The sequence below is a fragment of the Zonotrichia leucophrys genome, chromosome 5, assembly GCF_028769735.1.
Source record: "Zonotrichia leucophrys gambelii isolate GWCS_2022_RI chromosome 5, RI_Zleu_2.0, whole genome shotgun sequence".
NCBI classification, from domain to species: domain Eukaryota; kingdom Metazoa; phylum Chordata; class Aves; order Passeriformes; family Passerellidae; genus Zonotrichia; species Zonotrichia leucophrys.
In genome coordinates, this window is record NC_088175.1 from 47,733,486 (window position 1) to 47,758,387 (window position 24,902).

At 49.0% G+C, this 24,902-nt stretch overlaps 2 protein-coding genes across 5 annotated transcripts in view; one reads left to right on the forward strand and one right to left on the reverse strand.

The window, feature by feature from the left end:
- Window positions 1-4,105: 4,105 nt before the first annotated feature.
- On the reverse strand, window positions 4,106-5,159 carry INAFM2 (InaF motif containing 2). Its single transcript, XM_064714363.1, has one exon. The coding sequence runs from the start codon at window positions 4,982-4,984 to the stop codon at window positions 4,598-4,600; it is 387 nt and encodes a 128-aa protein (XP_064570433.1). The 5' UTR covers window positions 4,985-5,159; the 3' UTR covers window positions 4,106-4,597.
- A 135-nt stretch (window positions 5,160-5,294) lies between these two features.
- Window positions 5,295-24,902, forward strand: part of PLCB2 (phospholipase C beta 2) — a 40,084-nt gene continuing 20,476 nt past the window's right edge. The window contains exons 1-7 of one of the 4 annotated variants that reach the window (XM_064715209.1): window positions 5,295-5,464; window positions 8,148-8,266; window positions 9,611-9,653; window positions 14,898-14,975; window positions 16,456-16,524; window positions 23,781-23,921; window positions 24,614-24,693. In XM_064715209.1, the coding sequence (XP_064571279.1) occupies window positions 8,211-8,266; window positions 9,611-9,653; window positions 14,898-14,975; window positions 16,456-16,524; window positions 23,781-23,921; window positions 24,614-24,693 (467 nt within the window). In that variant the 5' untranslated portion in view covers window positions 5,295-5,464; window positions 8,148-8,210. Of the gene's footprint in view, window positions 5,465-6,385; window positions 6,554-8,147; window positions 8,267-9,610; window positions 9,654-10,063; window positions 11,417-14,897; window positions 14,976-16,455; window positions 16,525-23,780; window positions 23,922-24,613; window positions 24,694-24,902 lie in introns of those variants that run through there. The other 3 variants (XM_064715208.1, XM_064715210.1, XM_064715211.1) reach the window with 3 other exon arrangements.

A 24,902-nucleotide genomic window follows, 5' to 3' on the forward strand; every position in this document is an offset into this window, starting at 1 on the left:
CAAACTTCAAGCCAAGGACAAAAATACATTTGGATAATGTTGGAGATACTTGTTTCCAACGTAATTACTGAAGGAGGCAATAACACAAAATCCTGACAGCAGTTCAGCTCTCCATTCCTACCTCAACAAGTCCAATACCTGCAGCAGGAGCATACACACAGACCACTAACCAGTAAAGCCCAATACAGAGTCTCTAGATATAAAAATAACTGAAAATTTCACTGGTTTTCCACAATGATCTCCCTCCAGATAAACTGGTTGCTAGTGGCAGAGGACACTGAGGACACTGAGGACACTGGCACTTAGCTATCAATTTTATATTTTAAGTGCATAATACAGTAGTTAGTGCTTTTCAAGTCAATGGAAGGCCCAGAACAGCAGCAGGATACAGCACTGCTGGGAAGTTAAGGAAGTTCAGGCAGCCTGCTGCCTTCCCTGGAAAGGTTTTACAGCAGCAGCTCAACCAGCTCCCAGGCTCTGCAGCACTGGCAGGCAACACTGGAAGTCCATGGCTGATTCCTGCTCACACCATCCCAGTGCAGTGACACAGCACCTGGCCAGTTTTCCCAAAACTGCCTCTGAACGTGTGTGGAACAGCCACAAGCCAAGCTTCATCCCCTTGGCTTCCTGCTATGACTGTTTCTTACGCCATTCCCCCCTCTGTGTGCTCCAGCAGCTCCAGGACTCAGAGCCAGCCGTCGGTAACACCGCCCTGAGCAGCCCACTGAGATCAGCTTTGACTTCTCTGGGGGAAATCCCCGATGGCCAGAAGCAGCCACTGGTTTTGTTATCATCCCTACACCACACAACTGCTTTTCAGCTACGCTCAGGGATTAAGCCAAGATTCCCTGTCAGAAATACTGCACAGGAATCTGGGATTAAGATGATGTGCATTGCATCAGATGAGCCCGCAAGAGAACGCACACGGGGAAAAAAGAGCTTTTAGAGATAGAAACGTGAGCCAGCTGCTGGAGCGCATTACATGCTCCAGTAACTCTTCCTGCTATTTCCCTTCTTTCTGGTCCCTCTGCATGTGAGTTACACTAAATGCGCTCCTTGAACAAACTGGACTCATTTGGACAAGGCCAGTCTGCACAGGCAGAGAGCAGGTATTAGATGTCTACCACAAAAGCAAAAAGCTTTAAGGTAGACTCAAATTTCACTCACATTTGAGTATTTCCTTCATCCAACTGACTTCCAGATGTCTTCCTTCCTCACCGACATGGGAACATGGCACAGCTCTGTTGGTAGGTGACATGTAGGACAGCAGCTGTGTGAAGGGAATAACCTTCCCCAGCAATTCCAAGGAATCAACATCTTGAATCACAAGGTTACAGTAATTTCTACCTGGGAAGCAACACACAACCCTGTGCCTTGTCGTGCCTGATACAATCACACTAAGTGAACCTGAATTTTATTTTTTTTTTGAGGAGCAATGAAGGGAAAGGGTGAACTGGAGCTGAAGTAACACAACAGACGACACAACCATCTGCCTTTTAAACCTCAGCTTTACCCCAGACTGGTGACTGCACCATTTTAGGGCACTAAAGCAATTCTGCTGAGATGCAGATGACTGTCTCAGTACAATGATAGCAACATAATGTAAAAATTCGCAGTCCAAGTATCTGTTGCAGCCAATCTACTTCCCAAGAAATCCCTAGTGCCCTGAATTTTAAGTTAGCTTACATCTAGAAACCAGTCCAGATGAGCCATTTTTATTACTGGAGTATTTGCAAAGTACACTTAGTCACAGATTTCTTCGACAGCCTGTCATGACAAGAGTAAGAAGCACAGCAACGGGCTCATCACAGGCTGACGACAGCATCCCAATGGGAACACATCTGCCTCTGGAGGACTATGACTCCTGGCTAGGAAAAGGATGGGGAAATGATTATAGCTGAAGAATATAGCTGGAAAAGATTTGGAAAACCAGGCTGCTGCAATCACCAGAGCTCCCTGGCTGTTAGGCTGGCAGCACACAACCCTTCTGCATCTTCCCCAGGCAGCTTCCCCTCCCTTGCACACTCAGTACAACCGGAGTGAAGCCCCAGGATGCTCCAAAGCCACTTGTAATAGGTACAGAAATAGCAGCATTTCACTGAAATCTGTTTGTCAGCAGAGGAGAAGATGCAAAAACACAGTCTGGGAACTCACCAAGCCTGCACTTTCCTACAGGAATGCAGACAGCCACAACCATCCTCATACTGGCTCATCAACTATTTTTAGCACCAGAAGGGGAGGCAGCCATCAGTGAAGGGCCTGTTCCCTTTGATCCAGTGAATCTGAGCACTGTCTCTGTCCCAGAGATCCTTTGCTACCAAAACCACAAACCAGGTAAAGAACTTTAGGTTGTTCCTGCTCCCGAGTACAAGGCATCTCTCAGCAGTTACACGACAGGTTGGAAGAGGGCCACACAGCCCATTTAATTCCATTCACTTCCTCTCCCCTCTGCACCACGCAGCCAGACTCTATTAGTCTTCTGAGAGCAACTGTAGTTAAAATGAAGGATGCCAGGAGGCCCTGGGCACTCAGCGCACAGAGTCACCAGCTCCAAGCTGCAGGCCAGCAGCACAGAAATCCCAGCATCCATGGCATTGCACGCAGCTTTATTTATCTCCAAGGTTTTACAAGTTAAACAGCAGCTCCTTCTCAGAGACACTTCCCAACTGGTTCTGCATTGCCACCTGAGCTGAGAAGCAGACTAAACTCAACTGGCACCACAATAAGCTTGGTTTCTCTGTCATTCATTTCTCCCTTGGGAAGCTGCAGGAACTTTGCCCCACAATCAAAGGTGGACCCTAAGGCCAGCAAAAGGCATTGATGTCACCAGGACCAGAACTGCTGTGGGCGTGAGCAGCCCCACAGAGGGATCAACACGCTGCAGGCAGAACCACCAAAGGAACACAATCCCCCCACTCACAGAACAGACACCCATGGGGCCTGGAGCCAGTGCTGTTCTGGGACACTCAGCCTTCCCCCTGCAGATGAACAGGGAGAGCAGAGAAGCACCTCAGGAGGTGACAGCTGCAGGGCACCTGTCTGCTGACTCAGTGCTTCCAGCTCTTCCACCTGCCCCGCAGGAGGGTGGCAGTGATTTTGGCTAAAGTGACTTAAGCGGGATCGTTTTGTCCTTCCCACCAGCTTTCTGTTCCAATAACACAAAGCATTCCCTGCATGCTCTCCAGAAAACTGGAAAAGAGGGTGAAAAGAAGATAACAAACCACTCTCCATTCACCTCATTCCTCCCTGCAAACCCTCTGCTCCTGGTTCTACCTTTCACAGATGATGTGAAGGCAATGCCCAGCTGATGATGCAGCCTTAACAAACCACCAGTCCCAAACCCCAATTTTGATATGAAACAGCTCTTTTCAAGCAGCCAAGTGCTGTATTTTATAGTACCTTTTTGATCTGCACAACTCAAATACGTACGCCACGTTACACCACATTTGCATCCCTCAGCAGAAGGAATCTGAACTGCTGTGATTCTTTCATAGGGATGCTGCACAGCCTGGCAGCCTCACAGATTCAGCTGAATCCATCCATCTGGAAAGCAGCAGCTTGGAACAACATGGCTCTTACGGTTTCCTAGTTTATATCCCACTTCCCAGAGTCATTAAAGGCCATTTTTTCACCCTGCTCATCAAGGAATAGAAGATTTCTGAAGATCACAGGGCAGGAAACCATGGAGCTGGGAGGACAGCCTTCCCAGGACTCACCAGGAGTGCCTGGGCCAGACCTACCCTGGTTCTGCATGCCCCAGAGGTGCGGGGACGATCCGTAAGCGCTGCCATCCCTTGCGGGCAGCAGCACGAGGGTACAACCGCGGGTACAACCGCGCCGCAGCTCAGAGCCCGCCAGCACCCACCGCCACAGCTCCGCCTGCTCTGCCAGCACAGATCAAACCTTTCCAGCACCACTGCTTCGTTTCCACAATTAGCCACGTACAGAGGTTTCTCCAGCCTCACCTACAGAGACCAATAACAAATGAATCAACATCATGTACCACAGCTGCCCATTGCAGTGGCCAAATTTTTGTTACTCAGACCCCTTCCAGTTCAGCATTCCTCCTCCCACCACCGAAGAGAACATACTTTGTTACAGAGACTTTCATATTGGGAAAATATTTTAATATAGTAAACAAGTCAATTTACCTTCCACATATTTTAAATAAGTTTATGCTCATCGTTAAACAAAACTGTTTTTACTTCAACAATGGATTACAGCCTCTAAATTCGTATTGTTCCCAGCTGATCCTGTAAATAGCGAGGAATTTTGGACACCGATATCCTTGTATAGGTAACAGACTGGCATAAACAGCGCAGGAATTCAATGCGGGTTCAAAGGGAGAGAAGCTAGCCCTGGTGAGGAAGAAAACGAAGCCACAAAATTCCCTTTTGAGGAAAAATCGGGGGGAAAAGAAGATACCGCAGTTCCACCGAGTCCAAACGGGGCCGAGTCAGTCTCCAGGTCAGTCTCCAGTCAGTCTCCACGGGCGCTGCACGGTGCCGCAGGGACGGGCGAGCCATCGGTCTCCATCCTCGGCCGAGCCCCGCGGCCGCATCCCCGGCGGCGCGCGGCCTCCCGCGGCCCGCCCGGCTCAGGGGCTGCCGGCGCCCGGCCCACTCCCGGCCGCGGGCGAGGGGGACGCGGCCGGCGGGGCGGTGGCGGCGGGGCCGGGGCCGGTGCGCGGCGGCGCGGGCGGAGGCCCCGCCGTAGGTCCGGCGGGCGCGGCGCGGAGCTGCGCGGGGGTGGCGGCGGCGCCGGGGCCGGGGCTGGAGGAGCCGCCGCTGCCGCGCACCGGCTGCCAGATGAGGCTGTAGTAGACGGCGAGCACGATGGCGGCCAGCGAGACGGAGAGCACGTAGGCCAGCACGGTGGCCAGGCGCACCCACTTCTTGTTGGTCTTGGCCGCCATGCGCGCCTTCTTGTCCCCGGTGTAAGTGGCGGGCTTGCCCCGCTCCGCGCCCGCCTCCTTCTCCTTCATGGGGGCCCGGCCCTTGGCCCGCTGCTCCACCGAGCCCTCCGTGCTGGCTCCGGCCCGGATCGGCCGCCGCCGCTGCTCAGGACATGCCGGTACCGCCCGTGCTGCCACCGGTGCCGCTGCCCGCGCTGCCCCGCCGGGGGCGAGGGGCGGAGCGTAGGGGGCAAGCCCGCCCTGAGGGGTGGGAACGACAGGAGGGGAGGAGGGCAGGGGAGGAGAGGAGAGGGGCGGGCACGGGGAGGAGCCTGGGCCACCTTTAAAAGGAGCCCCCTCCCCCGGTGCCCGTGTCACCGCACCCTTTACCCGCCCTGCAGTGAGGGGTGGGCGGGAGCGGTGCCTTAGGGACACGGGCAGCGCTCGCCGAGCCGCAGGAACGCTTCTGGCGTGGCCTCCTGCAACGTGCCCAGCGCTGGAGGAGGTCAGGAGTCTCCTCTCTACCTTGGCTTCCCGACGGAGTTACTTTTTGCGCTCTCCCTGGTGCAGGTATGTGCTGCCTGCACCTCTGTGAGGCTGCAAGGGTGCCTGAGGCAAGCGGCAGTTTTTTAGAGGGAAAGACTGCCTTAGTTTTGTCCAAATTGGGTTCTTCCCAAGCCCGTTATTGATACAATCTAAACCTCCTCTTAAGTTATGGCTTCACCTTACTCCACAGGTGTTAGTTCCCTACAAAATTGTTCTGTTGTCTTGTTCAAAAGGCAACTAAAATGGTGATTTGGGACATAAATTAGTTTTTGTTCTTTATGGTGCAAGAAAATTACTTTTTGGAATTATGTAGTTGTGCCTTCTGCAATCATTTTCTACCTCCCCTCAATCTGAGGTTAGTCAGGTGTAGTGGTTGCAGCAAAAACCTCCTGTAAACCAGGACTTGTAGATCTGGAGGAGCCTACAGCAACTGGAGAACTGCCTATAACCCAGAGGCTTCCCCAAGAAGACATGGGAATAAATGGAGTAGCTGCAAAATAACTGTAATTCTTGGAAAGCGAATTTATAGCACTTCCTACAAAATGGATTTTCTAGTAATATTTCAATGTGTTTCCCCTCAGTGATGGGTTTGCTCCAGCTCCTCCTTTTTTTTGGTTCAGTAGGTGAAATGATGATGAGTTACTACCTCCCACAAGTCCCTTCCCTATGCTCTTGCTTAATTCCAGTGAAGAGGCAGAGGGTTGACATGTACCAAGAATGCCTCTGGGGCTGAGTGAGGTCTCGACAGTTTTTGCCTGAAGCTTGTTGGGTTGAAGTACTGAGGCCTGAACAACAGGCCCTGAGCCAAAGCTGACCTCTCGATGAACCTTCCAACCAGATGTTGTATGTGTCCACTCATTTCAACCAATACCATTAGCAATATGGTAGATGTATCTGGTCATTCTCAAAGCCTGTATTTGCCTTTCCCTGTTTAGGAACCAGATAAGGCTGGATGTGCAGGGGAGCTGTTGGAACATTCTCAGCAAATGTACAGTGTGATGGGCTTGCGATGTTCTGCCTTCAGCCCAACAGCCTCCCCTCCCTGTTGCATTTATTTGTGACTCACTCATGCTGCAGTGGAGACTTGCCCTTCCTAAAACACACAATTCCATGGTAATATTCAAGAAATTCAGTATTCTTAAGGCTCTCTTCTCCCTGCCAACCCTTTGCTCTCAGGGCTTTGAGTAGGAGCAGGCTTGTGTTCATTAAGTGTGAAGTCTTGGCTTTTGCCAAGGTCAGGTGAAGGCTTTTCATTTTATTGTGGACAAGTAACTGTGTGTGAACTTCTCTGCAGGCAGCTGTGAGCAGGTCTGTGCCCTCTTTCCTAAAGAGAGCTCCTTGCTAACAACCATCCCTAAAGAGCTGCAGTAATAGTGCTTGCTTTGGCCTTGTGGTTTTAGCAAAAACACCAAGCTGTGCTCTGAGTGGATTCCTGTGGTACAGAACTGGAGCTCTGGGGTCTTGTAAAGTCACTGACTGTTTGACACTAGACACAGCTTGCAAATTATCCCTCTCTGGGATTCTTCCTAAGGAGCACAAAAGAGGTCCCTTGGAGACAGAGTCAGGGATACGTGATGCCCTGAGGGACTCCTGCCAGGGAAGGAGAGCTGCAGAGTCCCTAAACAGCCTTCCTCCCACCACTCCAAAAACTGCTCTGCAGGCTCCTGTTCTTTATAAGCTCCTTTAATTTTGACTTCTCATGTCTGAGGGCCATAGAAAGCTTGAATTCTGCTGCTACCTCTTGTAGTGGGATGTTTGTTTGGTCTCCAAGGGCTCCCGAAGGATGTAGCTAAATGAACCTGCATTATTGATTTCCCACAATCACAGTCAGTGAATAGCTTCCCAGTGCTGCAGGAAAGGGAAAACTTAATTAAGGGAAGATTGCTGGCCTGAGATAGATTCTCTCCATGCTTCTGAGAGTAGCAGAATACTGGATGGGATGCCTGAGACATCTGTCTGAGCTGTGCAAAGGCCTTTGCAGGGAGGAGGAGGAGCTCTAGGTTGAGGCTGGATATTACAGAAATGAGAGCTTTGGGCTAGCATGTGGAGAAGTGAAGGGAAGACTGTGGCTGACGCTTGTTCAGTTTCTTGAACCGAGTAGGCAAACAGAGTAAGTTGGGCTGGTGCAGCGGGAAGTAAATGTGGATGAGCTTAAGAGCACAATGGGGCTTTCTCCCCCAGTATCCTGATTTCCTCTGCAGTGTTTTGTACTGGAGGTGAATACAGGTGGGAACAGGCTGCATTCACCTCCAGGTGTGGTAAAAGTTGCTTTCCTCTTCTTGTTACTCTGCTACTGAAGTGTACCATGAAATGGGCACGTTGATTGTGTGCCACTGCTCCTCATGCTTCCTTTCCTGTTAATGACCTGTCTTGGAAAGTCTTGTTCTTTTCCCAGCAGCCATGGCATGGTACAGCCAGCCCTGGGCAGCAGTGACCTGGCACTGCAGGAATGTATGGGATGTTTAAATGTGATCCTGCTTGCAGCCTCACTGTGCTGGTTGGAAACATGCTGAAAGCTGTCAGTGCTGTAAACACAACACACTGCCCAGTGAGCAGTTAATTACAGGCCTAACCATGTCTTGGTGGTTGGACAGATAGTTTCTTGGGATTTGGGGTTTTTTTGCACAAGACCTCACTGCTTTTATGGTTTTGTGGCATCTGTGGTCACTTCTCTGTGCCATAGTCCACTGTCCTCTGACTTTTGCAGATCAAGCTGAAGAGTCATGCTGAAAGCTGTCAGGAGTCCTTGGCCGCGTGGTTTCAGCTCAAAATGGGACACAAGATACGTCCCTGTACACACACTCAGCAGTTCTGCTCTCCAGGGTGGTAAGAAAATACTGTCTTTGTGGTCTTAATGGGATTGTTAATCCTTTCCGGATTGCCAGCGCTCTGAGGGCAGAGCAGCCACAGGAGCAGTGGGATGGGCTGGCATTTGCAGAGCTGGGAGTTCATTGCTGATGTGCAGTGTCACAGCTCTTCACTAGAGGACAGCATTACACATGGCAAATTAATTCTCCTGCAACAATGCTGGGAGAGATTTCTTACAGATTTCCTGTGCCAGGAGTAAGCTGGGGTGGAGGTTACAGTAATTTGCTGGAAGTCAGAAGGGAGGTTTAACGGTGTGGCTTAAATGAGAGTCTGGAAACCTTGTCTCCTAAACCTTGTCTGAAGGGTGATGCTGCCTGCCTTGCTGCTGCATGCACCCTGGGGGGGTACAGGCTGCTGGATAGGTAGCACAGGGAGAGAAGGAAGAATATTAAATTTTAAAAAGGGAAATGTTTGCATATCAAAACTATTGTAGCAAGTGGTGGGTAGCCTGGCAGGGAAGGTATGGGAGGAAAGCAAGGAGACAGGGATGTGGGACAAGTATGCACTGAGTGATGTGCCTTACAGGACAGAGAGAATAAAGGATGCTTTGAATAAACAAATACTGCTCAAGTGCTGCTGTTCGTGCCTGCTCTGATGTTGCAGCTCTCAGCAGAGGGCAGGACTGCTGCTCTGTGCTATCAGGGCTCCATCAGCCATCTCTGCATGCAAGGGACAGAGGCTCCTACAGAGCAAGGAGTGTGAAGTGGAAGATAAGGAGGCTGGGTTGGGCAAGAGGAAGGGAGCTGCAGCTTTTGTGACAACCTTTGTGCAAGTGGGGGTTTGGCCCTTGCTGTTGGGCATCACGTGGCCTTGCAGGGCAGCCACCAACTTGGGCACTGATCTTCATGCTGCTTGTGTTGAGTCGCAAATATGATTTCATTATTCATCGAATTAAGGTTTTATTCCTTAGGGGAAGCTGACCTTGAGTGACATGTAGAGTTAAGCTGTGGCAGGATTCTTGCTTACTTTGTTCATGAGGCAGAGAAAGCTGATGAATATCTGGGTGTGAGAGAAGGACAGAAGCAGCCTCTCAGTGAGGCCCTGGCAGGAAGCACACTTGGTTCACAAAGCTGTGATAACTGACAGTACCAGTCAAGCCATGGGATCCAGTAGCTATGACTGATCTCACCTGCCCTTGGCAGTACCAGGTGGCAAAGCTCATCCCACCTCTCACTGCTTTGCAGCTGTGACCTGCAGGGCCTTCCTGCAGTGCTGTCAGTGTTCCAGAGGCTGGGAGGACTGCAGCACCTCTGAGCAAGATTAATGCTCTCTATTTTCTCCATTGCTGCTCCCTAATTTAAGGGAAGTGAACCTGAAGCTGCTCTGGCCTTGCAGAAGAGATCAGGTGAGTGTAGAGAACTTTCACTCTCACTGCACTCTTTATCATCTTCTGTTTCTCTCCTTGGGAGTAACCAATTTTCCTGAGTGTGGGATCCTGGTGACACTGGCTTGGCTGGGCCTGGAATATCCCCGTGACCGTAAGGAAAGAGAGCCAGCTGCCTTCTGTTGGATAGCCAATTCCTATAAGTGCAGAAAATGCCATGGTAGCTGGAAATGCGGAAGCTCTCTTATTCCCAGGGGTTTTTTTGGCAGATCCCTTGAAAGACCAAGGATGTTGTGTTTGCTCAGGGTTCTCTTTTCCTGCAGCAGGGAGCTCTGGTTCCTGCTTTTACTGTTTTACAGTTGGAGCACTTGCTAAAGTTCCACTTTATCTCTCCTGCCTCATGCCAGTAGCACCTGAGAATGCCCTTAGGATTCCTTCAGTGACCATTCCCCAGCTGTCCAGGCTGCTCCAGACTGCCAGACTCATCACATCAGGGCTGGGAAGAAAGGAAAGAACAAAACATGCAGCTGGCTCCTCTTACAGAGTTGGGGGGGGTGGGGTTGTTCTCCACCTTTTCTGTGCTACTTTTGCAGCAGCTTGTCCCTTTTGAGCCATGGCAATCTTGGCTTTGATAGGAGGTGAGGATGACATCCCATCATGTGCCTGGGAATCCACAGCAATCATAGCACAGTTATTTCCACTTGTAATTAGTTGTGGTGCTCTGCCTCTGACTAAAATTGATCTTGGCCATGTCAGGCCTTTTCATAAGCTGCTCTCTAGGTTAGCCAGTGCCCATCAGCCAGTGGAGCTGCTTTCCTCCTCTGCTGCCCACATGGAATTCCTTTGTTCCAAGGTCAGAAGCAGAGACTTGTTTTGGCCCTGTTTGCCTCTAACCTGTTCTGCTTTTGGTCCCTTCCCTGCTGCTTTGTCACTTTAATCCCCATCTTGCCCACCTCTCCTGTTCTATGTCCCATGTATCTGCCACAGAACCAAGTGAGTGTGTGGAACAGTGCAGTTCCTGGGACTCTGGGAATGTTTCATTTCATCTGGGGAATTTCCAGCTGCCCTGCTGGTCTGTCTCATTTTGAGGCTGACATTCAGAAGAGCCCATAAGAGAAAGGAAAACTGTTTAAGATTGGACAGTGCAGTGTGGCCTCAGAAATGGCATCTGTCCAGAGCAAGGAAGGAGTTTGTTTCCTGGGACATCTGGCCTCTTGCATGAAGGGGGCAGTCTGCTTGTAGCCAGAGCCGAGCTGCTCCGTAACACAGCTGCAGAAGCAGTTGGAGCGTTTCTGGCAATGCCTGTACTTCGTCAAGAGAGCATTTAAGGAAGTTGAGTTGCGGAAGTTCACCGAGCCGGGTGCCTCACCAGCACAGCTCCAAGGAGTGGATCCCTCCCGGAGGGACGGTGGCTGTTTGTGCCCACCAGCACGCCAGCCTTGCTCTGGGTGACCTTGGGTGAGGCTCTACTTGCCTGGAGAGCTGTTGATTTACAATGCAGATTCATCGCTCCTCGCCTGCCTGCCCCTGCCCCTCCTAAATTGGACTGGGATATAAGAGGTTGTTTGCTCTCCGATGCCAACAGAGGCCATGGCAGAACGCCCTGCCACGTGAGAGGCAGAGATAGAGAGGGGGCTAAGGAGGAGTGAGCTGTGCAGTTGCTCTTGCTTGTGGTAGCTGAGGAGCACATCTGTAGGACCATGTCTGTGCTGAACCCTGTCCTGCAGCCCACGAAGGTGAAGGAGTACCTGTGCAAGGGTGACCGCTTCATCAAATGGGATGATGTGAGTACTGGGGTGTCCCTTCCCTGGGCTCTGCCTGGGGTGGCAGCGAGACACTGGCTGGGTCATGGTTTGTGGGGAGGCTGGGAGCCTGTGTTCTGTGTGGGATCCCACCTGACAGCAGAGATCTCTAGATGGCGAGAGGGAACTGGGAAGAACAGGAAAGCTGAGGACTGAAGTTAAGGGGATGTTGTGTGTGTCTGTGTGTGTAAGAGGCTGGGGATATGCTTTCTACATCTCTTATAGTGGAGGATGGAGACAAATGGAGCGAGCGTGCTCTGGGTCTATGTGTGCAGCCCCTGGTGTAGGACACAAGGTCCAGCCCTGAGGAAGATGGTCGCTGCTGGGAGTCTCTGTGGGGTGATATGCAAATACCACATTTGGGCTTTCTGGAGGCACATAAGGGGTAGGGTAGGATCTACTTCAGAGTAAAAAACACACATTGCACTTTTCAGATAGAGATGAAATCAGGCTCCAAGTTGCTTCCTCTTATGGCCCTGTTGCCTGAGTGGATCGGGGGTGAGCCATGGCCTCCCACGCCTGCCCGGCCCCTGGGCCTGGGAATGACTGAAGAGCAAAGGGCCTGTGCTTTAACAGGGCTGAAGCCTCAGGGTGCTGCAGCAAGCTGCTGCTCTCTCCAGCTCATTGTCCTCTATACCTTCAAAACAGCTGCTTTGCAGTCACTGCCTTTCTGTGTGAGGGGAACAAAGTGTAGAGCAGCAGCAGTTCATTGGAATGTAAGGGCTCCCCTCCTCACTTTCGAAGGAGGCAAAAGAGTGCTCACCCCAGCACCCACAAACGTGAGCAGGAGGAGAGCTGCTGCTGGGCATGGATGTTGATAAAAGGGGGAAAGCCCAGATTATGGTTATTCACAGGGGTCTGGGGAGATGGTTCATGTGGTGGTGCAAATGAGATGATCAGAAGGAACCTGCAGCAGCAGTGCAGGAGGGATTAGCACTTTTGTGGGTGTGAAGCTGGAATAGAGTGTTAAGTCGCAAAGGAGCATGTGGGGGAGTGGATCACCTGTGCCCAACATCAGTGGGGTGGTCCAGCAGCACTGAGAATGAGAGCAGTGTACTGTGCAGCTGGCAGGAAGGATGGATGTGAGGAATAGGAGCTGGAATATGGCTGCCAGTTCCCCTGTGAGCAGTACATAAACAGGAGGATGACACTGGGTACAGTGAAAAGCACAGCCTTCCTCTTTCCTGTGGGCCTGCTCCCTGCAGAGTGCACTTAGAGCTTCTCAGAATTTGAAATCTGCTTTCTCAGAATCACAGTAGCCAAACTTGTCTAAAATTGCTGATGACTTTGTGTTCAGTCCTTGGGGGCCATTCTCCCAAGAATTGGAAGCTGTTAAGTTCATCACTGGGTATTCCTGGGTTAGGGTCCCCTGAAAACCAACGTGAGTCAGTTGGGCTTCCAAGACCCACCAAGTGTTTATTTCCTGCTGTAGCTGTTGATTGGTGAGCTCAATTCCCGTCTGGATCTTTCCTTAAGGTTTATATATTTGTAAACATTTCTAAGTGGTTGCCTCAAATAAGTAGTTTACAGGCTTCATCTCCACCAATAAAGAAAGGCTTTTCCATGAGTGGCCTGTTCTGGTCACATTGCTCCATCACATTGGGCTTTCCCAACCCATGGTTAGAATAGGCTGCAGAGGATGATGGTGAGAGCTCCAGACTGCAGGATTGCTGCACTTTAGAATTCATGAGTGTTAAGTTTTTTGTATCTCTTTCAATTGACAGGACTGTACTGTTGGTAACAGTTTTGAACTCCCTCCAGGATAAGTGAGGCAAAGGAGTTCAGGAAAATCAGGCTGGCCTCTTAAATCCCTGTTCAGCTTGGGACAGAACTAGGGCCTTCCAGCAAAAACGCATACCCACACTTTTTCTACAGAGCCCTCACCTTGTCCAGCTTTGGTAAGGCACTGTCTAGAGGAGAGAGCAATGGGTCCCTGACAGGCAGGACTGTTCTGACCTGTCCCATTGGTTATTGCAGGACCCTGGGGTAAAGAGCAGCTCTGCAGTGCTTTGGTCAGCATCCAGCAAGCTAGGGCTCCTAAACAGACTGAAGAGGTGAAGTTCTGCTACATGGGTGGTAGCTGGGTTAAAGAACCAGCTGGGAATCCTGTCAGAACCCCAGGCAGGGCACAAGGCAGTAGCTGACATCTTGGGCAGGGCAGATGGGTATGGGTATGGTTCTGTGCTGCCTCTGAGTCTTCATAGTAGAGTCAAAACTGTTCCTATCTCTGAAAGATTATGGATTACAGGATTTTAGCAGACAGTGCTTGTTTTTTGCCCCACAGAGTGAGAAGCAGCCAAGTTGGCTGCCAGACCATCTTCTGTAGGATTGCCCATTTCCTTTGCTGCCAGGAGCTGCCCCATTGGAGAGGCTGCCTGCACCCCCTGCCAGGAGTCTGGCTGGCAGCAGCTTCCTTGCAGCCTCAGCTTGCCCTCCAGAAAGCTGCTTTGTGGGAGATAAGGGTAATCTAGAACATGGCACAATCCTCTGTGGTGGTACCATGAGGCCTGTTCTGCTCTCCATGGCCATGTGTGCAGGAGCAGCCAAGAGCTCTGGGAACATGGACACAGTGCTGGGCAGGCTGGTGCTGGCCCTGGCACAGCAGGGGAAGACAAGAGGCTGTAAAAGGACCACACACAATGTGCTGTGCAATGAGCACTTTACTGCAAATATTGTGTATGGAAATGGAGGTCTCTGAAAACATAGATACACTCTAGAGTGAAGTATGAGTTGAGTAAAAAACTGAAGAATCTGAGGTCAACAGACAAGTACAACTTCCAGATTTCATTACTGTTTTCATATTAACAGTGATGTGTTCAGCTTCCTGAATTGAATCTGGAGCCTTCCCAGAAATGGTTGTGTGGGGTTCAGGATCAGCCCCAAATTATTTCATCTCATTGCAGCCTCTGGTGTGGGTGTTTGTGTAGCTGCTTCTTTCTATAGTCCATATAGAGACTGAGTGTACAGTCTGTGGAGTTTCAGAATCTCCATCTAAAGCAGCATGATGATGCTGCATTGATGTATCCCCTCCTTGAAGCCTTCCTGACAAGGAGCCCAGATAATCTGCACAAACACCTGGATGGGAGATGCCATGGATGAATGCTTTCTCTGCTTGGCCTGGGTTACTCCTGAGCTTGTAGAATGGAGCAGGTCAAAGAAGACTTATCAAATGAAAAAATTAATTGAATCTCCAGATGCTTTATTATCTCACTTCTTTATGTAGAAAATTCCAAGACAGCTGTTCTTGTTAAATGCACAGATTAGGTGATACTCAGGATTCAGCTTCCAGAACCTCACAAGTGTCGCTGTGGAGATGTCCTATAATCCTTGGGTTCATTTTCATAAATCCCAGAGGGTGTTCACCTGCTGGGTCTGTGTTTGAACTGGGAACCTTGTGTCCCAGGATGTTTTCTCCAAGTCACCCAAGGTGCCAACATTCTTTTGCTGTTTTTTTTTCTGTCAGGAAACATCAAATGCTTCTCCTGTGATTCTCAGAGTGGACCCCCAGGGCTTTTACGTGTACTGGACCCATCAGAGCACGGTAAGTGCTGAGGCCGCACAGCTCGGGCTCCAGCCAGCCAGCTCAGGTTTGTGTGAGATGACAACACTGCAAGTGCTCGAGTCCTGCACTTGGGAGCAAACTGCCACACTTATTCCTCTTAGTAGGGACACCCCACCATGAGAGAGAGCTGCTCAGTGGCAGGTTGGTCTTCACAGCACCAGGAAAGTGCAAGAACTGAAGATGTGAGTGTGGCCTTTCTGTGCCTTTCATACTTCCACCGTTTTTGACTCCTGCAAAGCTTGTGTCCTTCAAAGGACTTCATGAAGAACAGTTTTAGTGATATCACTGATACCAGTAAAAAACCAGTGCTGATATACCTGTCACCCAGCAAGATACAGGATTCTCCTAACCTGTGCAGTGGGGCCACTAACTGACTCATTGGGCTTTTAGACCTTTTAATTAAAAAAGTAGTGACTGTAGTGATGTAGGGCCTACATGGAGTCTGGAGAGCAAGTTGTGCTCAGGGTGATGTTTGCAGCTGCTGGAGGAGAGGGAGAGACAACACATGGAGGAAAGAGAATTCAGTTCCTCACTGATGAGTACATCAAATGATGGAGAGGGAGGTGGAAGGCTGGCCTTACTTCTGCTTTCCAGAGTGGGCTGTGGTTTGGCTTTACTTCCTCTGCCTGCCCTACATGCCATGGCAGTCAGACAGTCCTGCCCAGGCCTGGCCAGGGACCTGGTGGGTTGGGTGGGCTCTGCCTTTCCAGAGATTGTGCCCAGTGCCAGCTGGGACCGGCACTGCCACAGTCACATCCCCTGAGAACAGTGTCACAATGCTGGGGACTGTCACACCCCTTGGTGTCACTCCTGTTCTGCTTTCAAGGTCCACTCAGGCAGTAGAATATCTGCTCTAAGGGTACCAGCAGGATGAAGTGGAACACAAAGTGAGACAGGGATAGCTGGTGTCACCATGGAAGGGAGATACTTCATTGGGATACCTGGGGAAGGAAGCTTAGCTGCACAAGGAAAGCCAGACTGGAAGGGGTCACACATTCCTGGAAAATGCTGTTGGTTAGCAGCTAAAGTAAACTGAACTGCTTTTGCACTAGAGACTCAGAACAGAGTGGGATTAGGAGTAAAATTACTTCCTGCTTAACAATAAAATGGGGATACTAGCCAGAAGACATGGCATCCACATTGTCCTCTAATGTGATCTTGGAAAATAATATTATCTGCTACAACAAGTATAATTTGTTCTCCAGATCCATGGTGAGAAGAAAAATTAGTAACAGAGGAAGGAAATTCAGGTTGGATATTAAAAGAACAAACAAGACAGCAAGCCAGTAGTGAGGACACAGAGGGGCTGCCTGGGGAAGGCTGTGCAGTGGGAATGGCTTCCCTCCCTGCCTTGTTCCTGCTGGGAGAGCTCTTCCACAGGGAAAGACACTAAGCCTTGGAGTGCTTTCCTTCCTCCTTTGTCTTTCCTCATTTTTTTTTGTCCTTATTCTGTTTGTAGGAAAGAGAAATTCTGGATATCACCAGCATCCGAGACACCCGAGCAGGGCGGTTTGCCAAAACGCCCAAGGTGAGGCCACAGCTTCTTTCTGTCCTGTGTTTCAGTGGGGAGGCAGGGCTGCCTGAGGTTTTGGTGGGCTCAGGCAGCTTGTCCTGGATTTCTGTAGGAAGAAGCTAGAGAGAATCTCATCTCATCTCCTTACATCACAGCTATGTAAATACAGAAAAGCCATCTTGACTCTTGTCCCTGACCTCCCAGGGGCCCTCTGTGCTCCCAAAAGCAGCACTTCCACACTGTGGTAGATGGGCTCATTGGGAGGAATATGTCAGAAAGCCAGGAGAACCAGTTCCCCAAGTGCCCTGCTGCACTGCTAAGTCCTGCTGGAGACACTGATGCTCCTGCTCTGAGACACTGGAGCTGCTCTTGTGTAAGGATACACAGCGTGCCCACAAACCTGGAGTCACAATGCCACTCCAACAGTGTGTGCTGGGATCTTCCCTTTAAAGGGAAGAAAATGCATTTTCAGAAAAAGTGGTTTGTTTCTTCCCCCCCACATATTTTTACATTTGCACATGATCAGGGCTTTGTTCTCAATTTCAGTTATAATTGAAGATTCTTGCAGCCCTTGTTAGGACTTTGCTTCTGGGACTTTGTTTGTTTTTAACTTTTCCATGTATGGAAAAGGCAAGCAGAAAACTGCAGTAAAGCACAAAGGTGGAAAAGGGACCAAAGAAGTAAAGCTGATGCATCATGTGGTGACATAGGTGACTCTCTAAGGCAAAAGGGAAAGGTTTTGCAATATCTCCTGAGCCTGAAGCAGCCTTTTGCATAAGTTGTGTGGCTGTTTTCTCAATCTGCTCTGAAAATGTCTACTCAAAGCTCCCCAAGAGCGGTATTTTTCAAAATACTATAAAAAGGTGGGTGCTGAAGGCACAGCAGAGCTCAAGAACAGTGCCCATCATAAAAGTCATATTTCCTTCAGAGAAACTCCTTTCCTCCTTTCTCCTTAGAAGCTCATTAGACTGGAACATGCTTCAGTTTTCAACGGGCCTAAAACTTTGTCAGCAACTTGTTTTGTGGGAATTGTGCTTTAAAAATGCTGTCAGAGGTTGGATTTTCATTAGAGAGAATAAAATATTTGGGGCTGTTTGAGTTGGTGCTGCCCTCCAGATGGGACACACTGAGGCTGACTTAAAGGAGATACTCTTTTCTAGGGTGTTAAACTTTGAGAAATGACCTGTTGACAAAATGACTTGATCTTTGATATAGATAATAAATTGCTGGGGGAAGCACTGAGGCCATTGCTGGATGTCCTGGTGGTAACAGAAGGCTGGAGATGGCCTAGATTGTAAGACTTAGTTAAGGAAGACTAATTGGAGAGTACCAAGAGAAGACAGTAGTTTGCCAATGGTACAGAGTTATTTGGGGTAATAAAATCAGGCTGGTTTGTAGGAAGACCTTGAATTGCTGATTGAATGCATGATCTAATGAATGATACATTTTATACAGATAAAAATCAGGCAATGCATACAGAAAAAATCCCTCATCCTTCTGAAATAACAGGGCCTGAGTTGACTGTTGCTACTCAGAAAACATCGTGGGTGTGTGGTAAAATATCAATGTAGTGTTCAGCAGTATTTGCCTCCTAAAAGTAAATTGTATTTTAGAGATTATAAGGAAATCATTACGAAGTTGTGCTGTTGTTTACACCCCAAATTGATCCATATTTATGTGCAATTCTAGTGTACTCTCAAATTTAGTGAGAACTGGAAAAGGTATGGAAGAGCAGCAAGATTAACAAAGGAATGAAGTGGCTGCTGGGGGCAGAGCATCTGAGTGGGAGGGACTGTGTTCTGGCAGAAGGAGTAAGGTGAAGGGGATGTGGAGTGCTGTAATATCAGCAGTTGAATGGAGAAGGGGAGCATGAAATGCTTACTCAGAGTTTGAAGCAATTAGGGTTTCTTCCAGTGCAGGATCTCCATATAAGGTGGAATTTTCCAGAGGCAGGAGTGGCACAAGCAGGAGGTGCTGCTGACTGTCCCACCTCAGATCACCATGCCATTGGTAATGCTTCCTGCCCAGTCATGGAAGTGTGAATATAAAAAGTCAGCATAAGAAGGAAATGCCCTTAGGGGGTTATTAAATGTGAGATAATGCCTCTGGGTTAGGAAGCTGCTGAATCCCAGATTGCTGGGAGCTGCAGGAATGTGTCAAAGAAGTGCCAGTGCATATGCCCTGCTCCAGTGCTTTTCCCTAGGCACCTGGCTGGAGCTGCTCTGTTTTAGTTGTTGTAATAGGCCAGGGATGGGATTTTAGAGCCATGGGAATTGGCTGCAGCTCATTTTTGAAGAACAACGAAGCAAGGGTCAAGCACTGACTGATTTATTAAATATTCTCAGTGGGCAGAAGTGATGCACTTGATGACAACCTTTGCTGTGAAAATCCCAAGTGCTCTTTGAATTCTGCATTTTACAGAGACTCGTTTGAAATAGGTCTCCTTTTTATTTCAGGGAGTTTTCTGGAATTCTGTGATAACATGTAGTAAAATACACTAGATTGGCTCCTTATCCATCTTTTCCTTGTGCATCCTGGGAGGCCTTATGTGGGCACCAAGGGGTGTTGAACCAAGATGTGCCATCTGGGTCTGGAAGATTGTTACTTACACATAGCTCTGCTATCCTTGATGCCTCTGGCTTAAAGCCCTCAGGGTCATGTTCATTTGGCTGTCCTGAGAGCAGAAGTTCACAAAGGAATGCAGAAAGCAGGGAAAAATTATTCACATGAATTCTTCACATGAACCACCACACCCTCCACATGGGGCAGCTGTGTCTGGGGCGTTGTTACAAAAGGCATTAATATAAAAAACTGGTGCGGTGAAGCAAATAAAAATCTGTTTAGAGGTGGAAGAAAGAACATGGGTGCTCTTCTGCCCTGTTACAAAACAGTAGCTTGGAATGGTTGTAGAAGAGAACTTTGGGATTAATACAAAGAGTTAATTTTTTTCACTGCCTGAAGGTGAAGAAGAAATGAGCCATCAGCTTTGTTCAGGACAAGAATTAGGATAAGAAGAGCAGGATCACAGCTGTAGGAAGAACTGTGGATGGTACCAGCAATAAAAAGAACATCCTTTCCCCTTCCCTGCAAGTGATGCCCCAGTCAATCTGCAGCTGCTCTGAGGCAAAGCTTGTGGCCTGGTTTTCCTGCTGGATTGTTACTGAAAGAAGTCCAGAGGAAGGAGATTGCTGTATGGAGAGCATCTGTGCCACTGCTTTCCACAGCAAGGGGCTGTGCAGGTTTGTGCTGTATGGAGAGCATCTGTGCCACTGCTTTCCACAGCAAGGGGCTGTGCAGGTTTGGGCTGTGGCTCAAGGATGTAACCTGCCCTCAGTTTTCCAGTCCTGTGGCATGGAGAAGTCTCCCTGGGAGGGGGTGGGTCAGTGTGGTGTTGGGAGTTCCCTGCTTTCAGCAGCACCTTCCCACGACTGCCTGCTCAGAGGTTTGGGGTTTTTCTTTGTAACCTCTACACACAACAAGAATAATAACACCAAAGCAGCCACGTGAAAAACCACTTGAGAAGAGACCTGCTGCCGTGGCACTGCCAGCACAGGTCACAGCTGGAGCCCTGTCCATGGTTAGGGATGCTTAGGGAGCAGGTGAAGCATGGAAAGGGACTCACCAGGGGCTGCCAGCCATAGGAGCAGCCTCCAAATGGAATTGGCCCTTGCCTGCCTTCCCCAGTCCTTGCCTCACCACAGAGCAGAATCGTCCCCGGCCCCTCCTACGCAGGGCTCCCCTGTGAGGTTCTTTGAGGGTGGCTCTGCGTTTCTGCCGTGACTTTTCTTCGCGGAATTTTTACGTGGGGCAGAGCGAACTTTGGCATGTGTTCAAGAGAATAATAAAGATAAGAATGAGCAGTGCCTTTGAGCAGCAAGGAGACATGATTTAAAAACTATTGACTGTAGTTCAGCAGTGTGCTGATACAGATTGGGCTGTTATTTACAATCAGGTCTGTGTTTTCTTTTCAGTAATGAGGAACAATAAGGGCTGCGCCAGTTGTGGGGCTTCTTGTGGTTTCTTTTTTAAGGCACCAAGACCCTGGAATGCTGACAGAGAATCTAATAATAATAAAGGCCAAAATACATGATGTTTTAGGCCAGACTTCTGGCTATTGGCTGTGTCTTGGGGTTTGTTTAGATGTTTTAGGAGGCATTGGCTTTGAGACAGACATTTTTTAATAAAAACAAAAGTTGTACTTTCTGACTGTCATGATTATAAACCATCTTCATGCTCTGTCCTCATTCTGTTGGTGTTGAACCTGGAGCTACAGCCTGAACTGCACGTGTACAAGAAGGAAATTGTACCAAAGCATTTCACTCATCATGTTTTGAGATGATAAAGCCAGTGGGATTGTTTAGGAACCCTGCAGGACAATCACAGTGCCCTCACAGTTGTGGCTGTGAGCCACAGGCTCTAAACACTGTGGGTGGTCAGTGGTTCTGCTGCAGCACAGGGGCTGACCAGCTCTGGCACTGGGATTGAGCAACTTGTGAGCCCAGGATGGAGCTGCACTAAGTCTGACTCCAGCCCTCCAACTGGAGAGCAATCCTGTGGAGCCGTACGGAGGCACCAATCTGTGAGCGTGCAAGAGAGAGGCAGGTACCAGCCTGTGTCTGGCAAAGGATTTCTGAGTGGTGGAGCAGGAGCTGAGCAAGGAAATGGGCATGTGTGGGTGATGACCTTTGCCATGCTGGGCCCTCCTGCTTCTGCCATTGCTGTGCAGTGAGTTCTGGGGCCACAGCATCCACGGTGACACATTCTTCTCTGTCCCTGGCAGTGTGTCCCTGCTGGATTGCAGAATACCGTGGGCTATTTTGTGCCTGGGAATCTGAGCTGCTGATTTTCCAGTTCCTTTAGGTAAAACACGGAGGGCTGAGAGTGCTTCACTGTGGATTTTTGTCTGCCTGTGTCCCTAAGATGCTTGGCTCAGGGACAGGTTGGCCCTCTCCATTCCACAGCCGATATCTCCAGCGCGGAGCAGCAAGGCTAACGGGGACAGGAGTGTTACCTCCAGAGTCAAAGGCATACCCCAAATATCTTGGGGCTTCCTTTTTCCCTTCTGACAACCAAATAAGAGTTCTCCAGAAGAGAAGATGTGTTGTCCTTGTGCCACAAGACACAGCTCTGTCAGGGCACAGCAACAAACAGGTCCTGCAGTCAGTTGGCTCTGCCCCCTCTCAAGCAGAGAAAGGACCGTCCCTCTCCATCCTGTGTCTGTCTCTGACTCTTTGTTTATATTTGCATGAGAATTTGCTTCTCTCTGGACTGTGGATCTCTGCAGAGCTGAGGATTTTAGGGAAATCAGGAGGGTGGGACATGAAACTCCAGCTGACTCCATATTTCAGCCACTCTGCTAATAGGTTGTTTTTTGCTTGTCTGGGTTTTTTTAAGGAGATTTGCTAAGAGTGTTTCCCTTCTGATTTGCATGGCTAATATGCATGTCCTGCTTTTCATGCAGCAGTTCCTATTTTTCCTTTATGGCTGCCTGCAAGGTGACAGTGAATATTCCCAGAGTAAAGCTGTGGCACAAGTGCTAAAGGAGTGCAGGTTGTGAAAGAGCCATGATGTGGCATCAGGTTCAGAGCTCCTGCACACGGTCTCTGGTCCTCTCTCCACATCTTCCTTGGGTGTTGGATGCATCGTTGCCTGGATAAGGGCAAAAGTGCTCGGCTTGGTGGGAACATGGGCTGGTCAGAGAGGTCTGGAGAGAGCCAGGTGACAAATGTCTGCTAGGGAGTAGCGAGAGTAGCGTGCGGAGAAGGAAGGGGTGGGTGGAGCCCCGGATAACAAATACAGGAAATGAGTTCAGCACAACCACAAGTTCACTATTGTTTGGGCCTCCTCTCCTGTACAGCCCTAGAGCTGAACAAATGCTGGTGCATTTGCAAGATGAGTTAAAATCTCAACATTTTGCTGCTGGCACTGGAAAGCTGAGCTCCAACAAGGAGTTGCCATTAGCCTGGGAAGGAGATGTGGGTGTTTGGTGGTGCTCAGTTCTGTGAAAGAAAATGGCTCACGAGGCAAGAAGGAGCCATTTTAGAAATCCCCTTGTAGAAAATAGGCAAATCCTATTCCTTCTCTTCCCTCCCTCCAAATGCTCTGGGATAAACAGGTTGCAGAGTTACCCCCTTGGAGAGTTGCTTTTCCAAAATAAGAGACAGCAGTCAGATGATCCAGAGTTACAACCCACCCTGTCCTGTTTTTCTTAAAGATGCCTGTTTGCTACTGCTGTGACAAAATAGCAAATGCTTCAGAAATTAGGAAAATTGAAGTAAAAAAATTCTGCAGTTCCTTATAAAATGTGTATTCAGCTCTGTGTGCGACATGGTGCTGAAACCTGAAAGTGCTGAAACCTAAAGGTGCTCTCAGATTCCAGCTGCAGTTTAACTTCCAAGTCTGACCTGCTCTAACAATCCCAGACTGTGGATTTGCCCTGTTTCTAAAGGAGAGCAGGTGCTCTGACAGCTCCCTGTTTGCTTGGCTTGGACAGGGTTTTGTCCTGCTTCAGATAAGGGATTCCTGTGCTTTATTCTAGGAATGGAAATTTTTATACTCCCATTATAAATAGCATCATCAGTAAAACTCTAGGATACCTTGGATACCTTGGCTTAGTGACACCATGCATAGGAATGCAGAAAATGATGAATAATTTAAAGCATTCTATAAATACTTTCATATGGTGCTGCAATCCAAGTACCACTAATCGGATGAGCCTTACACTCAACAAAAAAAGTCTCTGGTGAGCCATTGCTGTAGAGTACTGGAATTGCTATGGAAAAAACCACTACTACCAAGTGACAGCAGCAGAAGATGGGGCTTGGAGGGGAAGAAGCCAACTCTGAAGTGACAGGGGGCCCCAAAAACCAGGTGTCACACTAATACGCTTTCTAGTGTGTGTATTTTGATAAAATCAACTGGTTACACACCTCTGGCACAAGCAGGCCAAACCCTCCCCTGCTTGTTTGCAAGTCCAGCCTGAAGTTTCAGAAGAAATTTCTTTAAGAGCAGTCTTCAGCTTTGACTTTTTCAGGGTTGTGCAGAGATGTTGGTCATGGTGATTTGTCCCATGGAGGATCCAGTAATGCAGGCTCCAGAATAAAGATAAAAAATAAGGAAAGCCAAGGAAAGGAAGAATGCACTAAGCAATTCTGCAACCCTTTAGATGCTTTCTGTGAATCTGAACCAATGTGTGTATTGGGGTCTGTTTTTTTTGGGTACAGTTTTCCCTCATTCTCCAATTACTCCCCTCTGTTCTGTTTCTTTTGCAGTCCCCGAAGCTCCGAGATGTTTTTAACTTGGATCACCCTCACAGCACCTTCCTGCTGAAGAACCTGACAATTGTATCTGGTTCTGATATGGTTGACCTCACTTTCCATAACTTTGTGGCCTACAAGGAGGAGATTTGCAAGGTATCAGGGCCTGAGGTCTTGGAAGTACTGGGAACCTCTAAGGATTGGGATATTCATTGGGGAGCAGGAAAGGAGAGGAGGAGACATGATAATGTAAGACAGGAGTTTAAACATAATGCTGAGCTCTTTCAGCATTACTGACAAGGTTATAAACAAGCAGGTTTATGTTCCAGTCAGGTGTGGTATCTCCAAAGTTCTAGAAGCTTCTGCCCTGCAAGGAGAAGGACCAGTAGAAAGTGGTCATTGTTGTCTTTCATGTGTTTTGTGTGGATGAATAGGCAGCTGAGAAGTAGAAAAGTTTCAGCTCCTAATGTTTATAGGCAGGAGGAAGGTGATAGAGGAAAGCCCAGAAGTCTCAGACAGAATAAGGGGTAAGAGTTTTAAACTGGAAGAAGGTAGATTTTGATTGAATATGAGAAGAATTTCTTCCCTGTGAGGGTGAGGGGCCCTGGCACAGCTTGCCCAGAGAAGCTGTGGCTGTCCCGTTCCTGGAAGTGTTCAAGGTCAGATAGGGCTTGGAGCAATCTGGGATAATGGAAGCTGTCCCTGCCCATGGCAGGATGTGGCACTGGATGGGCTTTAAGGTCCCTTCCAACCCAATGATTCCAGGATTCTGTGCCCTTTCCCTGTTTGGTGTGTACTTCCTGGAGCAGTTCAGTAGTGCCCCACTGCCTCTGCCCTGTTTGTTCCAGGACTGGGCTGAGGATATCATGGCCATTGCCCGGAATCCCCTCACGTACAACGCTCCCCGCTCCACCTTCCTAGAGAAGATGTAAGTCCTTTCTGAGTAACTTTTTTCTCTGAAATTTCCATGTCCTGCTCTTTCTGACAGTGCTTGAAAAAAAAAGACTTCAAAGCATCCAGGTCCCTTGGCAGCCTCCAGACCAAAGCCTGGGTCATGCCAAGGTTAAGCTGATGGTCTGCAGGACCCCAATTTTCAGTTCACTGTTAGATTGTTTTCCCAATTGCATGTTTTTTCTT

Excerpts from the sequence above, each read along its gene's own strand:
- INAFM2 (XM_064714363.1), bottom strand. The coding sequence starts at position 4,984 with ATGAAGGAGAAGGAGGCGGGCGCGGAGCGGGGCAAGCCCGCCACTTAC.